This window comes from Bacillus rossius, chromosome 1 (genome assembly GCF_032445375.1).
Source record: "Bacillus rossius redtenbacheri isolate Brsri chromosome 1, Brsri_v3, whole genome shotgun sequence".
Lineage (NCBI taxonomy): Eukaryota > Metazoa > Arthropoda > Insecta > Phasmatodea > Bacillidae > Bacillus > Bacillus rossius.
The window spans coordinates 288,451,702-288,466,150 of record NC_086330.1 but is presented as its reverse complement, the minus strand read 5'-3'; the positions used below and the strand labels follow the sequence as shown (position 1 = coordinate 288,466,150).

Here is a 14,449-nt window from a genome sequence, read left to right as displayed (position 1 = left end):
GAGCAAAGAGGAAAGAATTATTTTTTTGTGACCAGAGAATGGAATGTATTGGAGTGTATGTTGGCTAGTAGTGTAATTCAGTTTGGGATAAAACAGGAACGTAGGAGGAATGCTTGTCACTGAGTGTTTGTCCTTTTGCAGCACAAATCAGTAACCTGCCCCAACTATTGGTTAAAATAGTAAACCATTGGTAATATATCAAGTAACAAAAAATTTTTTAGAATTTTTATTTAAATTATTTCACTAATGCCGCTCTAGCCTACTTGCAATTTAAAATTTGTTACTTCATTATAACTAACTCACAGCAATTTTATTTTATTTAATAAAATTTTTAACAAGTGTGAAAACCTGCTCACAGCGGGCTTTTAAAGAAATTTAAAAAACAATATATTCTAAATTATTCATCACGCTTTTACTCTAACACTGTATTTGATACAACTGCAAATGAGTCTCTGAATAAATACGGATAGTGCGAATCCTAATCTCCATAATGTAGACCTACATAATAATTTAGTTACAACTACACTTAAATATATGTAACTTACCTCATCAGTACCGGCCCCACTCTTCTCTGAGGTTTTCTTCTTGCTGAATTCAGCGACGAAGTGAGATCGCAGTTTTGCAAACTTATTCTTCACTTCGTCGGCAGAAGTCCCAGGCCTCAACTCTGACACAGCACTTGCTATAGCTGCCAGCGCTTCATTTCTTGCGTGTTTATTGTGATATATGGGGCTTTTCACGTTGTAGAGACGAGGGTATTTCTCATAATTTTCAATCAAACATTCGACATGTTCCGCACACCACTTGGCCGCCATGTTGATAGTTACTTTATTTTGAAAACCCAGAAGGACACGTGACCAATATACGCAGCTATGATTGGTTGAGGAGGATCATGGGTAATTCAACAACAGATTTCATAGCAGAAAAATAGGACACGTTCTATTACGGTTTTGGCTAAGACTTTGGGTATGAAAACTTTTATACCCATAGCCAGACCCCTTGGAAGGGTGCTGGAAAGTTACCCACAAGGGAGCAGGCGCGCTAGCATAAAAATAACATGAAAACTGCTAAGGAAATGGGCATCGTGTGGGGCGGGCTTTAGTGTCCCCACAGGCAAGGCGGTGGGATGGTCAGGGGCCCTTGGAATGTGGAACAAGGTTGTGGGAGCCTCCCCCGGAGTGACTGGCGGCGCGACTCTTTCTGGCGGCAACAGCCCTTCCCAATCCTGGTCGTCCTGAAAGGTGACACGCGGGTCAGCATGACGCGACAGTTCGTCGGCGAACTGGTTGACCCGCCTGAGGACGTGCTCGACCGCGAAGTCAAAGTTCTGGAGCATCAGTGCCCACCTCATGAACTTTGACTTGCAGCCCTGCGCGGAATCCAACCAGCGGAGACACTGGCTGTCCGTCCGCAGTGTGAACCAGCGGCCCTCCAGGTGGTACCGTCGTTCGGGCTGGCCGAACTTGGTGCTGGTGTACTCCACCACCCAGCGCATGCCCAGGTCCCCCACCTGGTACAGGACAGCTTCCATCCCCTTCTGACTGGCGTCCGTCTGAAGGTACAGGGTAAGGTCGGGCGAGCAGATGGCACTCGCGGAACTGCCGCTTTACCGCGGTCAGTGCGGCATCTGCCCCGCTGGTCCATTGGAACCGGAGCTTGGGTAACAGCAAGTCCGTCATCGGGGCTGTGATACTGGCGAAATGAGGTATGACTGAGCGCAGCCAGTTGAGTAGGCCCATCAACTTGTGCAGCTACTTGCGGGTTCGTGGGGCCGGCAACCCTTGGCGTCCACTATGTGCCCCAAGTACTCCAGCTCGACCGCACCCACGTGGCACTTCTGTGGGGCGCACGTGAGGCCGTGTCTGGCCACCTGCTCAAGGACCAGGCAGAGGTGCCGGGCGTGATCCTCCCACGACCGTGACCAAATGATGACGTCGTCCAGGTACACGGCGGCGAACTCGCCAGCGTACCCGTCTAACACACGTACCATCATGGCCTGGAAGGTCGTGGGGGCGTCCATCAGCCCGAACAGCATTGCACAGAACTGAAAACGTCGGCCGTCAGGTGTAGTAAATGTGGTCTTCGGACGGTCTTCCAGATTTACGGACTCCTGCCAGTACCCGGACTAGAGGTCCAGGGACGTGAAAATGCGGGCGTCGCCCAGCCCTGCCAAAGTGTCCGTAATATTGATAAGCGGTGGTGGGGCAGGTATGGTTATGGAATTTACAGGTTTGAAGTTAACGCAGACGCTCATGGAGCCATATTTTTTGTTCGCCATGACAATCTGACAGTTGTAAGGTGATTCACTGGGTTAGATGACTCCATCGCGTAGAATTTCTGCGATTTGGGTCTGCATGACGTGCCTCTCAGTTGGTCCGAACCTGTACGGCTTCACGAACAAAAAACCTGAGTCTATTGGGACAGGACACTATTTATGAGCGCTACGTGGGCAGGTGGTACACCATTTCTCAGCTCCGCGAGTGTGATAGTTGGTCCCTGTTCGGTGGGTGGCCGATAGCCCAGGCTGTATACCGTACGCTGCTCGTGATAGCCAACGTGCAGTCTCTCCTCCCTGACCTCCACAGTGGCGTCCTCCTGTGCTGGCCAAGGCAGTCCCAGGATTAGTGTCTCCCATAGCCCCTCTACGACTAATGCTGCTGTGTGGCTGACATGATCCCTGATGGAGAAGGTGATATTCGCGCGACCGACATTACGAGCTGTTGCCCCTTCCGTAGCTAAATGTACCTCCTCCGTACATGGGCCCATGTCCCATAAGCTCGTGCACTGAGCTGACACATATGTATGACTGGCGTCCGTGTCAACAAGAGCATGTACTGGTGGTCCATTCATCCTGACGGGAATGCTCAGTAACTGGCTAGACCCCAGTCCCAATTAACTTAATTGGTACGACTCACCGCACCGCTCCAGGGGCGCTGCCGCTGCCATCCAGTGGTCTGCCGGTGTCGCCGGGAACGCAGGGTGCTCGGTGTGGCTCGCCAACGACCCGGTGCGGGCCATTGCCGGGCCGGGTGAGCGGCGCCCGTCCGTTTTGACAGGGCACGCTGGTGCGTCAGTGGCCAGCCAGGGAACCACCCCCTAGCGAGCGTTTCCCGACGTGGGCCTGCCCGTCCCGCGGGCTTGCCAGACCGCTGCCCGCATGGTGCAGACGTCATGCCAGTGGTACTTTTCCTCGCGGCAGTACCTGCACCGCGGGGCTCTCTGTTTAGGTGCGTCGGTACTTCCCCTGGGTTCGGCATGCCGGTACGACTGCTCCCCCTGTTGCCTCGAGCAGCCCGCCGGTGCTGGAGTCACATACGGTACCAGGGCCCTGGAGTCCTCGGGTGCCGTTAACGCAGGTGGTGACACCCCTTGCCGTCGGGTAGGTGGCTCGCAGCCGCGGCGAACGATCTGCACGTCGCGCTGCTCCTCGTTTGCTAACCGCACGAACGTCTCCAGGCCCCTGTCAGTGGCGGCTCTGAGGAATGGCCGTAGTTCGTACAGCATGAGCTGGATGACCACCCCTATCATGCTGCTGTCATCCTCGCCTTCTGCCAGCCGTCGGTGGAGCCGTGCCTTGGCTCTGATGAATGCTTCCGCACTCTCCCCCGCCTCCTGAGGCCGGCAGAACAGAGATTGCTGGCACCGAGCCCGGGCACGGGCATAGTTGAATCGCTCCTCTAGTGTATCAGCGAAGTCGCCCCACTACATCCCGTATTCACCGGCCGTGACCCACCAGTCCAGGGCACTCCCTTTCAGCAGGTCGCACACCTTCTCCGTCCACTCGTCTGGGGGAACCGAGTATCGGGCCAGTCTGTCCCGATATGTCCGTAAGAATTTTACGGGGTCTTAGTGCTTCTGCCCCATGAACTCCTGTAGCTTGAGAATGCCGCCGGGGCGCAGTGTGATAGGGGGCGCCGGTACTATTGGCTTCCTGTCTAGGGCTAGCTCGCACGCGCGGCACATAAATAGTCCATCTCTAAAGTTGAGAAACTCGCGTGCCTCTGTGCAGGAGCAGTGCCTCGTGGTTCCGCATTGATGACAGAACGCCACCTCATAGGGCCGCCTATAGCAACCTATCGCGCCGCATATAAGTGCTGACTATGGCCCGATTTTCTCGTCGTCAACGTGTGTTTTGGGCTTCCTCTCCGTGTCGCAGGTACAGATGGCGAATGTTCCTGCCGCAGCATGGTTTACCGGCAAGCCTGATAGTAGGCATGCATGGCATACCCCCTCCATGTCGATGCTCACGGCTCCATCACGGCTCATTTCGACGCGCGCGGCAGCGACGCAGCTTCGTCACCCGATCTCTGTGTGAGGCGCACAGACTTCCGCTCCCACAGCCGTTATCGTGCCTGGCGTGTAACTTGATGCGCGTCTTTATCGCGCCTAGCCCGTAACTTAACGTGCGCCTATCGCCAGCGCCCGCTCCCTTGTCCATCTGCGCTTCGCAATTGTTCCCGCACAATTCCCCTTTCCCTACACGAGCCCTTGCTGCTTCACTAATTTTGATACACAATGAAGTTAAAAAAATATATTTGCAAGTAAGTTATTAAAAGCCACACTAGTTGAGCGCCATTTTCACGCGAATCCCGCTAAATCTATGAAAATTTACGTGATTAAAGTATTGTTCGGAATCTCAGGGTAGGTTCAGCCTTGTGGCTAGAGACAGTGGTTCGACACAGTAGGGCCCCCCGAGCTGTTTAGGCCACTCGGGATGCCTGAAAAGAACAAGAACATACCGGCTGATTTCTTATTAATTTATTCCGGCACAGCCCTATACATAATGCTGCCCGTCCTGGCCAACAGTTGTCCTGAATCGAATCGTCACACGCGCGACCACTCACTCAGTGGCGGCTCACGATTTTACTACCCAGTAAGGTCATTCACTTTCGACACAATTCGGTGATTACAAAAACAAACCCTCACATAACACACTAGAATCCTGAACAAGTTTACAATACACAACTATAATTACATAGTACAGTGGGCTAAGAACACTTAGGCCCGTAACTCCGGCTACGCTACATGAATCTTAGGACTGTCCCAGAAATTGACGCATTAGTAAGACTGATTGTTACGTGTTGCCGATTGGCTAGGATATCGTGTGAAGCGCTGATGTACCATCTCGTAGTTCGCACATAGTACTTATGTATCACATCGAACGCTCGTCTTGGAGCACTGAATAATTAGGTTACATACCACTCGGTAAGTCGAGGCCAACCACGGAACTGAAAGAAAAGGTTTACGGAATTTTACAACTATTGAATACTACATATCAGTGAAAAATAAGAAATGCTGGTCCCGTGTTGCGCGGAGGCTGCCGGCCTCTGTGAGCTCCGGAAGGATACTGCCGCCCTCACCGCATGCGACCCCCCCTCCCTGCCAGCCCTCCCGCGGAAAACGTTTGATTTTCGCGGGAAAATGAACCGGCCAGGTTCGGGACAAGGCGCACAGTGAAACATAATTTTGAAAGAAATAAAATATTAAAAAATGAAAATTAAGTTTAATATTTTCCTGTGGAAAAATACATAAACATTTGTGGTAATTCGGCGCAGGGATATGCCACACCCGGCCGAATCCTTCCGCCGACGTAGCACTTGTTACCTGGCGTTCGCCCCGTTGCACTTTCTACACTCCGGTGCGCGCACGAGCGCGTTCGGTGCACACACCTTTGCGAGACGTTGATGAGGCATAGCGGTCTATGCCACATAGAGGAGCATTGGTGGTCGGCGTCACCGTTATATGGGATGTTGTACAACCAGAACACATGCCAGTGCCAACAAAGCAAATCTTGGAAATTATTGCCGAGGACTATTTCAAGATTTGGAACTTTCCCAACACGTTTGGTGCAATCGATGGCAAACATGTTTGTGTGTTATGTCCAAAGATTTCTGGTTCAATGTTTTTTAATTACAAAAAGTATTTTTCCATTGTCCTCCAAGGTGTAGCGGACACAAATTACAAATTGATAACAATAGACATAGGAGGGTATGGCAAACCAAGTGATGGGGGTACATTTCACGCATCGGACTTATATAAGTTAATGAGCAACTACCAACTTGACATTCCAGAACCTGCTTGTCTCCCCGGAACAAACATGAAAGCTCCGTTTGTATTAATTGGAGATGAAGCATATCCTCTTCTCCCTTTTAAAGTGATATAAAGTGATTTAAATTTTTATTCAAATATGAATTATTCCAATTGTTATAGTGCTTCTTGTCAATCTATACTATAATATTATAAAGCTGAAGAGATTGTTTGTTTGTTTGAACGCACTAATCTCTAGAACCACTGGTCTGATTTGAAAAATTCTTTCAGTGGTGGATAGTACATTTATCAAGGAAGGCTATAGGCTATATTATATTATCACTACATTAGGGATCATTACTAAAAGTCCAATTTAGAATCAAAAGCATTCGAGGGGGTTAGATACAACATGCAGTACACGTACGAAGTGTGTGTTGACAATGCCGCAGGCTCTAGAAGTTTATTTCCTATTGCCTATTAAATTTTCCCATACAATTAAAAAACACCCGTGTGATATTAACAACGAAGCAATCAGTACCCTTATAAGAGTTCAATTAGTATTTAAATACTTTTTATCACTTTAAATCGCAAACCTAAACTATTGTTTTTTTTTTTTTCCTCTCTCTGTGTTTATTTGTTTTTTTATTGCCCTTTTTTCAAGTATATATATTTTACAGACTTGAAACTTCAAAGTAATGTTCCTTATGTTACGCAGGATGACATTTTGCGAAAATTAGATCCCATGGGTGGTTAAAACCAGGCAACAGTGGGTTCTTTGTCTGCATGAGAACAGGATTTTGCATTGTTCATGCCTTCTGCGTCTCCATGGACAGGGCATCGCGCGGCAGTGGCGTACCCTCAAGGAGGGGCATGTATAATGAGCGGCGCAAGAGTGATCTGCCTATAGACTGCCATAGCGAAGTACGGGTACATCAGTTGTACGTTGCGTGCACGAGTCGGGAAACCATCGGTGCTTTTCATTTTCTCTCCCGTACATTGTACAGCATTGTAATAAATTTTCACTGAATTTTTTTTAATTTACCATTACTGTAAATGGGATATGTGGCTTAATTTTTTTCCATTAGTATAGCCGTGCGAAGCCGGGTCGGGCAGCTAGTTGAGTATATGGAGTCACAGGAGCATGTACCTAATGAAGAAGGTGATAAGGGTGATAAAGGTGACATCAGAAATGTACCAAAACATGTGATAAGACAATTTATTGAAGTGTATAGAGCCCACCCAGCACTGTGGCAGTTGAAGAATAAAGAAGTTTATGGAAACAAAAATTTAAAATATAAAGGACACCAAGCTCTTGTACAAGTATGGAAGAAGTAGGATCCTGACGCGGACATAAAAATGATAAAATCACAAATACAATCAAAAAAGTAAGTAGGCTACCTAAATAATTGCATTATATTAATGTTAAAGTTTATTTTTATGAATAAATATAAAACTTAACCCTACACTACATGATTTTTCTAACAATTTTTGAAAAAATGTATATACATTGTTAAAAATGGTTTAGTTAACAGAAAAATATTAAAAAAAATTAAAGTTTATGCATATGATGTATATGACAAAATTTTTGGTTGTATCATTAATGATACATCATGCATCTTGAGTGCAAAATATAAATAATATCACATGAAATCACTATTCAGAAATTACTGTCTTACTAAACACATTATTTTCTGTTCATTTCTCCTAACTGGTATGATATATTTTAAAACAATTGCTGTCTTTCTTGTAGCACAGGTGCACACGACATTTTTCACATTTTGTGTATGAAAGAGACTTGCACGAAGGTATCTTGCATCGCTGTCGAGAATCCATCCAGACTGGCCAATGACAATATCCATCCAATCTTATATCTGCAGTTGGTACTGGTGCAGCATTTGCTTTTTTCTTCTTCTCTTGTAGTGCATTCTCCAATTCTTGACTTGGTCTTCCTCTTTTATTATTGCTTTGTCCCATGCGACAAAGAGACAGAGCTACTTCTTCTCTGAAGTCACTCAGACCCATGTTACTGTCGATTCCCTTCTCTTGAAGTACTCTTCTGTATAGCAACCAGCTGTTTACAAGAGTCAAATCTAAGAAATGATAAAACAGCTTCATGTACCATTTTTTTGGATCGTAGCTTTATCTTGTATCTACCAATTATTGAATCCAGCAAATCTACGCCACCCATGTGTTTGTTGTAAATACTTACTACATTTGGACACTCAACTTCTATGATTTCTTTTTTCTTCTTATCGAATCTAGACACTTTACATTTAGGGTTTTCCCCTGCAAATGTTGACATAAGTGTCACAGCTTTATTGTCTTTCCACACCACACATGACAAATCCACATCTTCAACTCTTGTGACGCATTCTGAAGAATAACCTCTTTCTTTCTTGAGAAGTTCTTTCTTACTTGGAACTTTCACTCCAGGCAACCTATTTTGGCGCACAGTTCCCAAGCAGTGAATGCCTTTCTTCTCAAAAAATACCATCAGGCCTGGGGTTGTAAAATAATTGTCAAAATAAAGCCTATGGTTTTTTTTCTCGGGAATCAATCGTCCAAGCCGAACCACTACATTGGCACAGGCTCCAAGGTCTGGTTCACTCTCCAACCTTTGTGACTCATCATTTTCCATCCCAGAATACACTTCAAACTTATAGGCGAAACCTGACACTCCGCTCAAAATAAACAACTTATAGCCCCATTTATGTGGCTTCATAGGCATGTATTGTTTGAGGTAGTGCCTAGCTTTCGTAGCACAAAGTTGCTCATCTAATGAAAGTGATTCCTCCATTGGTACACTAGCAAATTTAGCATTCAGATGGTTTATGACCGGTCTTATTTTGTGGAGGCGATCATGACCGGGTTGACCTGATGGGACAGTATCTTCATTATTACTAAAGTGCAAGTTTGTACGTATGTTTTCAAATCTGTTGCAGCTCATGGTCTCTTGTATAATTGTGTTTCCTAAAGAAGCATTCCAGTATGACCTCGTGTTGGGTAAGTGAACCACTGACATGATAATACAAATTCCAACAAACTTTTTCAATTCATTCTTATTTATCGCTAAAGGTTTGTTTGGGTCTTTTTGGATGGCATAGTGCTGAGACTCTGAAAGTATTTTCTCAAAAATCTCATCTCCAAAAAAATAGTTGAAAAACTGGAAAGGTGTATCCAAATTCATGAAAAAGTCTCCTACAGGCACTGGAACTGTGTCCGCATACCAAGCTGGCACATCTAAGTTACCGATCTTCCAGACAAGTTTTCTGGGAAATGACACCTGCTTCTTTGTTGGCTGAAGGCTACCAGTAATGTTACCTTTAGGAGTACTTGGACCAGATGTGCTTACAGTTTCTTCGGAATACTGCTCACTGTCACTGCATTCAGTTGAAGCAGAACTTTCGCATGATGTAAGTCGAAATGTTGGGTCTGCATTTGAATCATCAGACAATCCCAAGCTAGATTCACTTTCCGAAGGAAAAATCACACCTGTCTTTTTTCTCTGCTTCATTCCTGTAAAGATAAAATATTTCACATATATTTTAGGCCTATATACATATACAATGCATATATATATAATATATATATATAAAACTTCTAGTACTGAATAATAAAATCGAAACAATGTAGGCGTATAGTAATTATTTTTAATTTTACAACTTGTAGGTACGAATGTATTTTCCAAACAGCTCTTACTACAAGTTTGAAGAATTGTAGGGCTTCTAATATTATTCCTTGTATTAGAAAACATTGTTTTTGCTTACTTGATATTTCCAGTAAACATATAAATTTACCAGATAATCTTTCTACATTTTTATAACTAAAAATAATATATCTGCCTGTATGAGATTAGTAAATTCATTTTTGGTAAGCATTATAAACAAAACTTCGATATCTGGCATTTTTTAAAAAAAATTATACTATGTATAAAGTTTTAAGTAAGTAAATAACAATCAAAGATAAATTTGATGTAACAAGTAATAACTAAATGGCAAGACTAAAACATAGATAAATATAAAATATTTTGACAAAAATGCATGTTGTATCATATATGATACAACCAAAAATATAAACAAAATTATTGTTTACAACTACAAAACTAAGTATTGTACAGTGGAACACTCTTCTAAAACACTTACCGAAAGCGCGTATAATTTTATCAGTCTTCCTGCGTTGAAGTAATCTCTCTGCAAAAATGTTGAATATGAAATAAATAGACAAATCCAGAAACAAGCGTGCAGTTTTCCCAAGAGTGTAAAAAAATGACTTGGGCTGCTACCTAACAATTAGGATTAGAACTATAGCTTCCAGCTGGCACGCTGCGTGTAACACGCTATCTATGGTTGAACTGTTTCTCACTAGATGGCAGACGAGCCATGAATAAGTGGTTGTATCATGAATGATACACTATGCAGTGTAGGGCTAATTTGTTACATATTATTTATTATTGTAACTTTATTAGGTACACAAGTCATTGAAGTCTGGAAGCGGAACAGAAGAGATATATAAACCCCAGTTGTGGTATTTCGGTATGCTGCAATTTCTGAGTGACCATGAAAGACGGACTGAAAGCGTCGACAATTTGGACTTGGCTGTGTCAACGGCTGAAAGTGTTAACAATTTGGCCAATGCATCATCGTATTTAGAACATAATGAAGAACAGCTCGAAGAACCACAAGAACAAATCGTAAGTGATTAATTTCAAATGAAATCAAATATCTAGTATATCAATATATTATCACATATATATAAAACACATCAAAATAGACGAAAATATAGCAACATACATGATAGAAATATAATGAAAAGAATACAATAATTGTTATACACACAGTATAAATAAGCGTACAAAAATGCATTAGTGCCTACTTCCCTTAATCTACCATTTCACCCAGTGCAAGCCCTGCTTTCTTTATCCAGCACACACTGGTGAAAAGCCGCATTCAGACCTATCACGGTAAAGTACCTTCCCCCCCCCCCCCCCCCAAATACTGTAACACAACCTCAATTTTCGGTAACGGGAATGGATCTAGCCTAATACGTTGATTCAAAATCCTATAATCCAAAACCAAACAAAATTCCCCTGGAGTTTTCTTTTTTACTAAAAAGGCAGGAGACGCAAATAAAGATTTAGATTTAACAATAATATCGTCTTCCTCCAAATTCTGTATTATTTCTCTAAAGGCTTTTATTTTGGGTGACCGCATTGATATGGACCACACTTTATGGGACTACAGTCCGTCAGTTGTATATGGTATGGCATTACAGTCCGTCAGTTGTATATGGTATGGCATTACAGTGCATTTCCCCACCTTTTCTGTTATTACATATTCAAAATATGAAATAATTTTTTCAATCATGTTAATTTTTTCGGCCTCCAAAAACCCCTTACTTCCCTCTATACCTCCACAAATTGTTTTCCCTTGGTATTCTTTTCAAGTTTAATCCGACACATGTCATTAAACAAAAACTTCAACTCGCGCCGTCTACAATCAATTACCGCGTGCGTATCGGACAAAAAATCTATTCCTAACACCACTTCCTGGGTCAGGTCCGGAATTACCCAAAAATCTCTAGTCCATGAAAATTTATCTATTTTATAATGCAATTTCACTTTCACTTTAACGGGTATTTTGTTCTCGTCAGCTAAACAAATCTGAATTTCCTCCCCCACTCTTATTAAGTGGCGGAGTTCCCTTTTTTAATTTACCAATTTACTCACGAAATCTTGATTTATAAAACTACCACTCGCACCCATGTCCACTAAAGCGCTCACCTTTTCATCATACATTAACACATTAATGCAGAGGTTTTTACCGTCGCGAATAACCGTCAGGCATGTTTATCTCCAAATCCGTATTTTTTTTATCTTCTTAAACCTACAGGCACTGCTATCATACCCCCGTTTATTACAAAAATGGCAAATACAATGCTCCTCCTTAATCTGACACGCGTACTTCTTATGCCCTATGCCCCGGCAATAATAACAAAAATTTTCCCCGCCTCACGTAGGATTTCATTGCCTCGCCACACAATTAGCTTTCACATGCCCATGGTCACCGCAAAATAACACGACCTACGAAAATTACTACGATCTTTATTTCCTCTCATCAATTCTTTCTCCCACGCTCTTGTCCTCAGTTGAATTCCTTACGATTTTTTTTTTTTCTATTTTCCTTGAAGGTTTATTTTTGTCACCTCCACACCTAGCGGCTACGTGTCCTAGCACCCCGCAATTAAAACACGTCATGCCTTTTATTCCACGAAATTGCCTTACTCCGCAATCTTTCATCACGTGCCCCGCTTTTCCACAATGGTAACATACAACTTTCCCAGCAAAATTTACTTTTAACTCCCGTTTTTCCTCCATACTGGAGAATTCTTGACAGGCACACCACAAATTATCAACTTCCATAGCCCACTGCATAATATATGCCCCGTCTTTAGGCTTATCATTTAAAGTGCATTCATGTTGCAGAACCGGTAGCATGTTTTCAATGACAAGATAAATTAATTCGTCACTAGACAAAGTTATACACAAGGCTTTACTCGCATCAGAAACACGTGTGACGTACTCCACCTTACTTTCCCCTGACCTTTGAAAACTGTACACTTGCTCCCTCTTTAATATATCTTTAATTCTGCATGGGCACAAATTATCCTGCAAACATTCTTTGGTTTTCCACCAACTTAAATTTTTGTCTAGGCTTTTCCCCAAAATCATCCGTGCTACTCCGTCACATTTTCCTATCACGCAACGTAACACATCACTTTCATTTTCAAAATTTTTAATCCTGAATTTTATCTTCTTCTAGACAAAATTGAACAATGTCAGCAGCTCACCCTCCACGTAAAAAAGTTACGCTGTTCACGTTATCATAAGCAAATTTACTTTGTACATTGAACAACAAACTTTGTTTCTGGACAGCTGACGTAATTTCTAGCGGACTGCTGCTTGACCTTGACTCGCCTTTCACATGCTCAGACAATTTACGTCTTAAAGAATATATGTTGTCATCCTCGTCAAATGAGATATCAGCCGCTTGAAGATTAACTATGAGCCCTTGCTTGTTCAATTTATAAATCCTGCTTACAGCCATGATGACGCACAACTAGCGCAACTGCCACATCCCCATTTGCCTCCTGTACCTTGCAGAGTGGCGCAGCTATTTTTTTCTAGCCCCGGCCTACAGCTAGACCTCACCTTACCGGGGATCTACAAAAACCTTCTACACTCCACTGTTACAGGAAAGCCAAAAGATATCCACAACTTCGCCCTTCCCTGTTGTGTGGGTGTAGAATCCAACAACAAACAAAAGTATATAATAAGGTGGCATGGGAGGCTATGAGGCTCGAGACTAACAAAAAAACTAAAATAAAATATTCTTTACTAAATAAATTCTCGCTAAGACTCTATCCAAGAACAACCATATTAACTTATTTTTACTCATAGGTAATACAGTGAAACCTCTATTTAACAAATCTCAAGGGACCAAAATTTGTTGTGTTTGTTGTAAAGGGGTTTGTTAAATGGAGGTTTCACACAATATATTTCTAGTCATCATAAAGCTTCACATAAATGGCTAGAACTGTCTTTCTGACTGTTTAATACGATATGAGGAACTAAACATGAAAAAGTACATAGAATACACTTGTTTAATGGCCAACCATTTGATGCTTGGAAATTATCAATTCCCATCCCCAGTGCTTCCTGGCGTGCCTTTTCTTGTAAAATCGGCCCAGAGACGTTGAAGTTAGATACCCTAGCCTCCATTAACCAGTCAAAAAGTATCTTGTCCAAGTCATCATTTTTACATACTATCACGTTTTCGATTTGTCCCTACCAGAGAAGCGTTGTTTTCAATCTGTTCCCGGTTGGATAATATGGTCGAAAGTGTAGATGCCGGGATGTCGAAACGTTTAGCTATATCACTTTTTTTTCCACCTTCATCAACTGCATTTAAAATTTCTAATTTTATTTTAACGTCAATCTGTCGCCTATTTTTAGGATTAGAATTCATTTTACAGTAGTAACGTGATGATTTCCGTAACTACGTGCGGAAATAAATTAACATCAGTGAAAACTGAAAGAACGGAAATTGTACTACACCATAGTTAAATATATTTGCGTGTGCGCATCTTTAACCATAGAAATGCAAAATACATAGTTGTTCGTCTTACCAGAGCGATGGTACGAGAGGTTTCCGCCGCAAGCGCTAAATGTACCCACCATTTTGAACAAAGTGTGGCATGTATACACGATGTGTGTTATCCATGATGCTTTATTTATTGTCTTCCGCGATGGTGCATATTATTTTAAGGTTATATGCACAGATTTTTAAGCAGTGAATGCAAAAAAATTAGTGGATGTCTTGTAGGAGATGTTTATTTTAGCGTGTTTTTCAAAAGCGGCAGTTCG

General features: G+C 42.9%; 1 protein-coding gene across 1 annotated transcript; it reads right to left on the bottom strand.

Annotated features, from left to right (window-relative positions):
* Nucleotides 1-6,631: 6,631 nt before the first annotated feature.
* LOC134527706 (piggyBac transposable element-derived protein 3-like) lies at nt 6,632-14,147 on the bottom strand. Its single transcript, XM_063360614.1, has 2 exons — nt 10,170-14,147; nt 6,632-9,543 (listed from the first exon to the last, which is right to left on the bottom strand). The coding sequence occupies exon 2, from the start codon at nt 9,539-9,541 to the stop codon at nt 8,051-8,053; it is 1,491 nt and encodes a 496-aa protein (XP_063216684.1). The 5' UTR covers nt 9,542-9,543; nt 10,170-14,147; the 3' UTR covers nt 6,632-8,050.
* Nucleotides 14,148-14,449: the final 302 nt, after the last annotated feature.

Bases quoted from the DNA above. Each gene is read 5' to 3' on its own strand.
- LOC134527706 (XM_063360614.1), bottom strand. From the start codon at position 9,541: ATGAAGCAGAGAAAAAAGACAGGTGTGATTTTTCCTTCGGAAAGTGAA.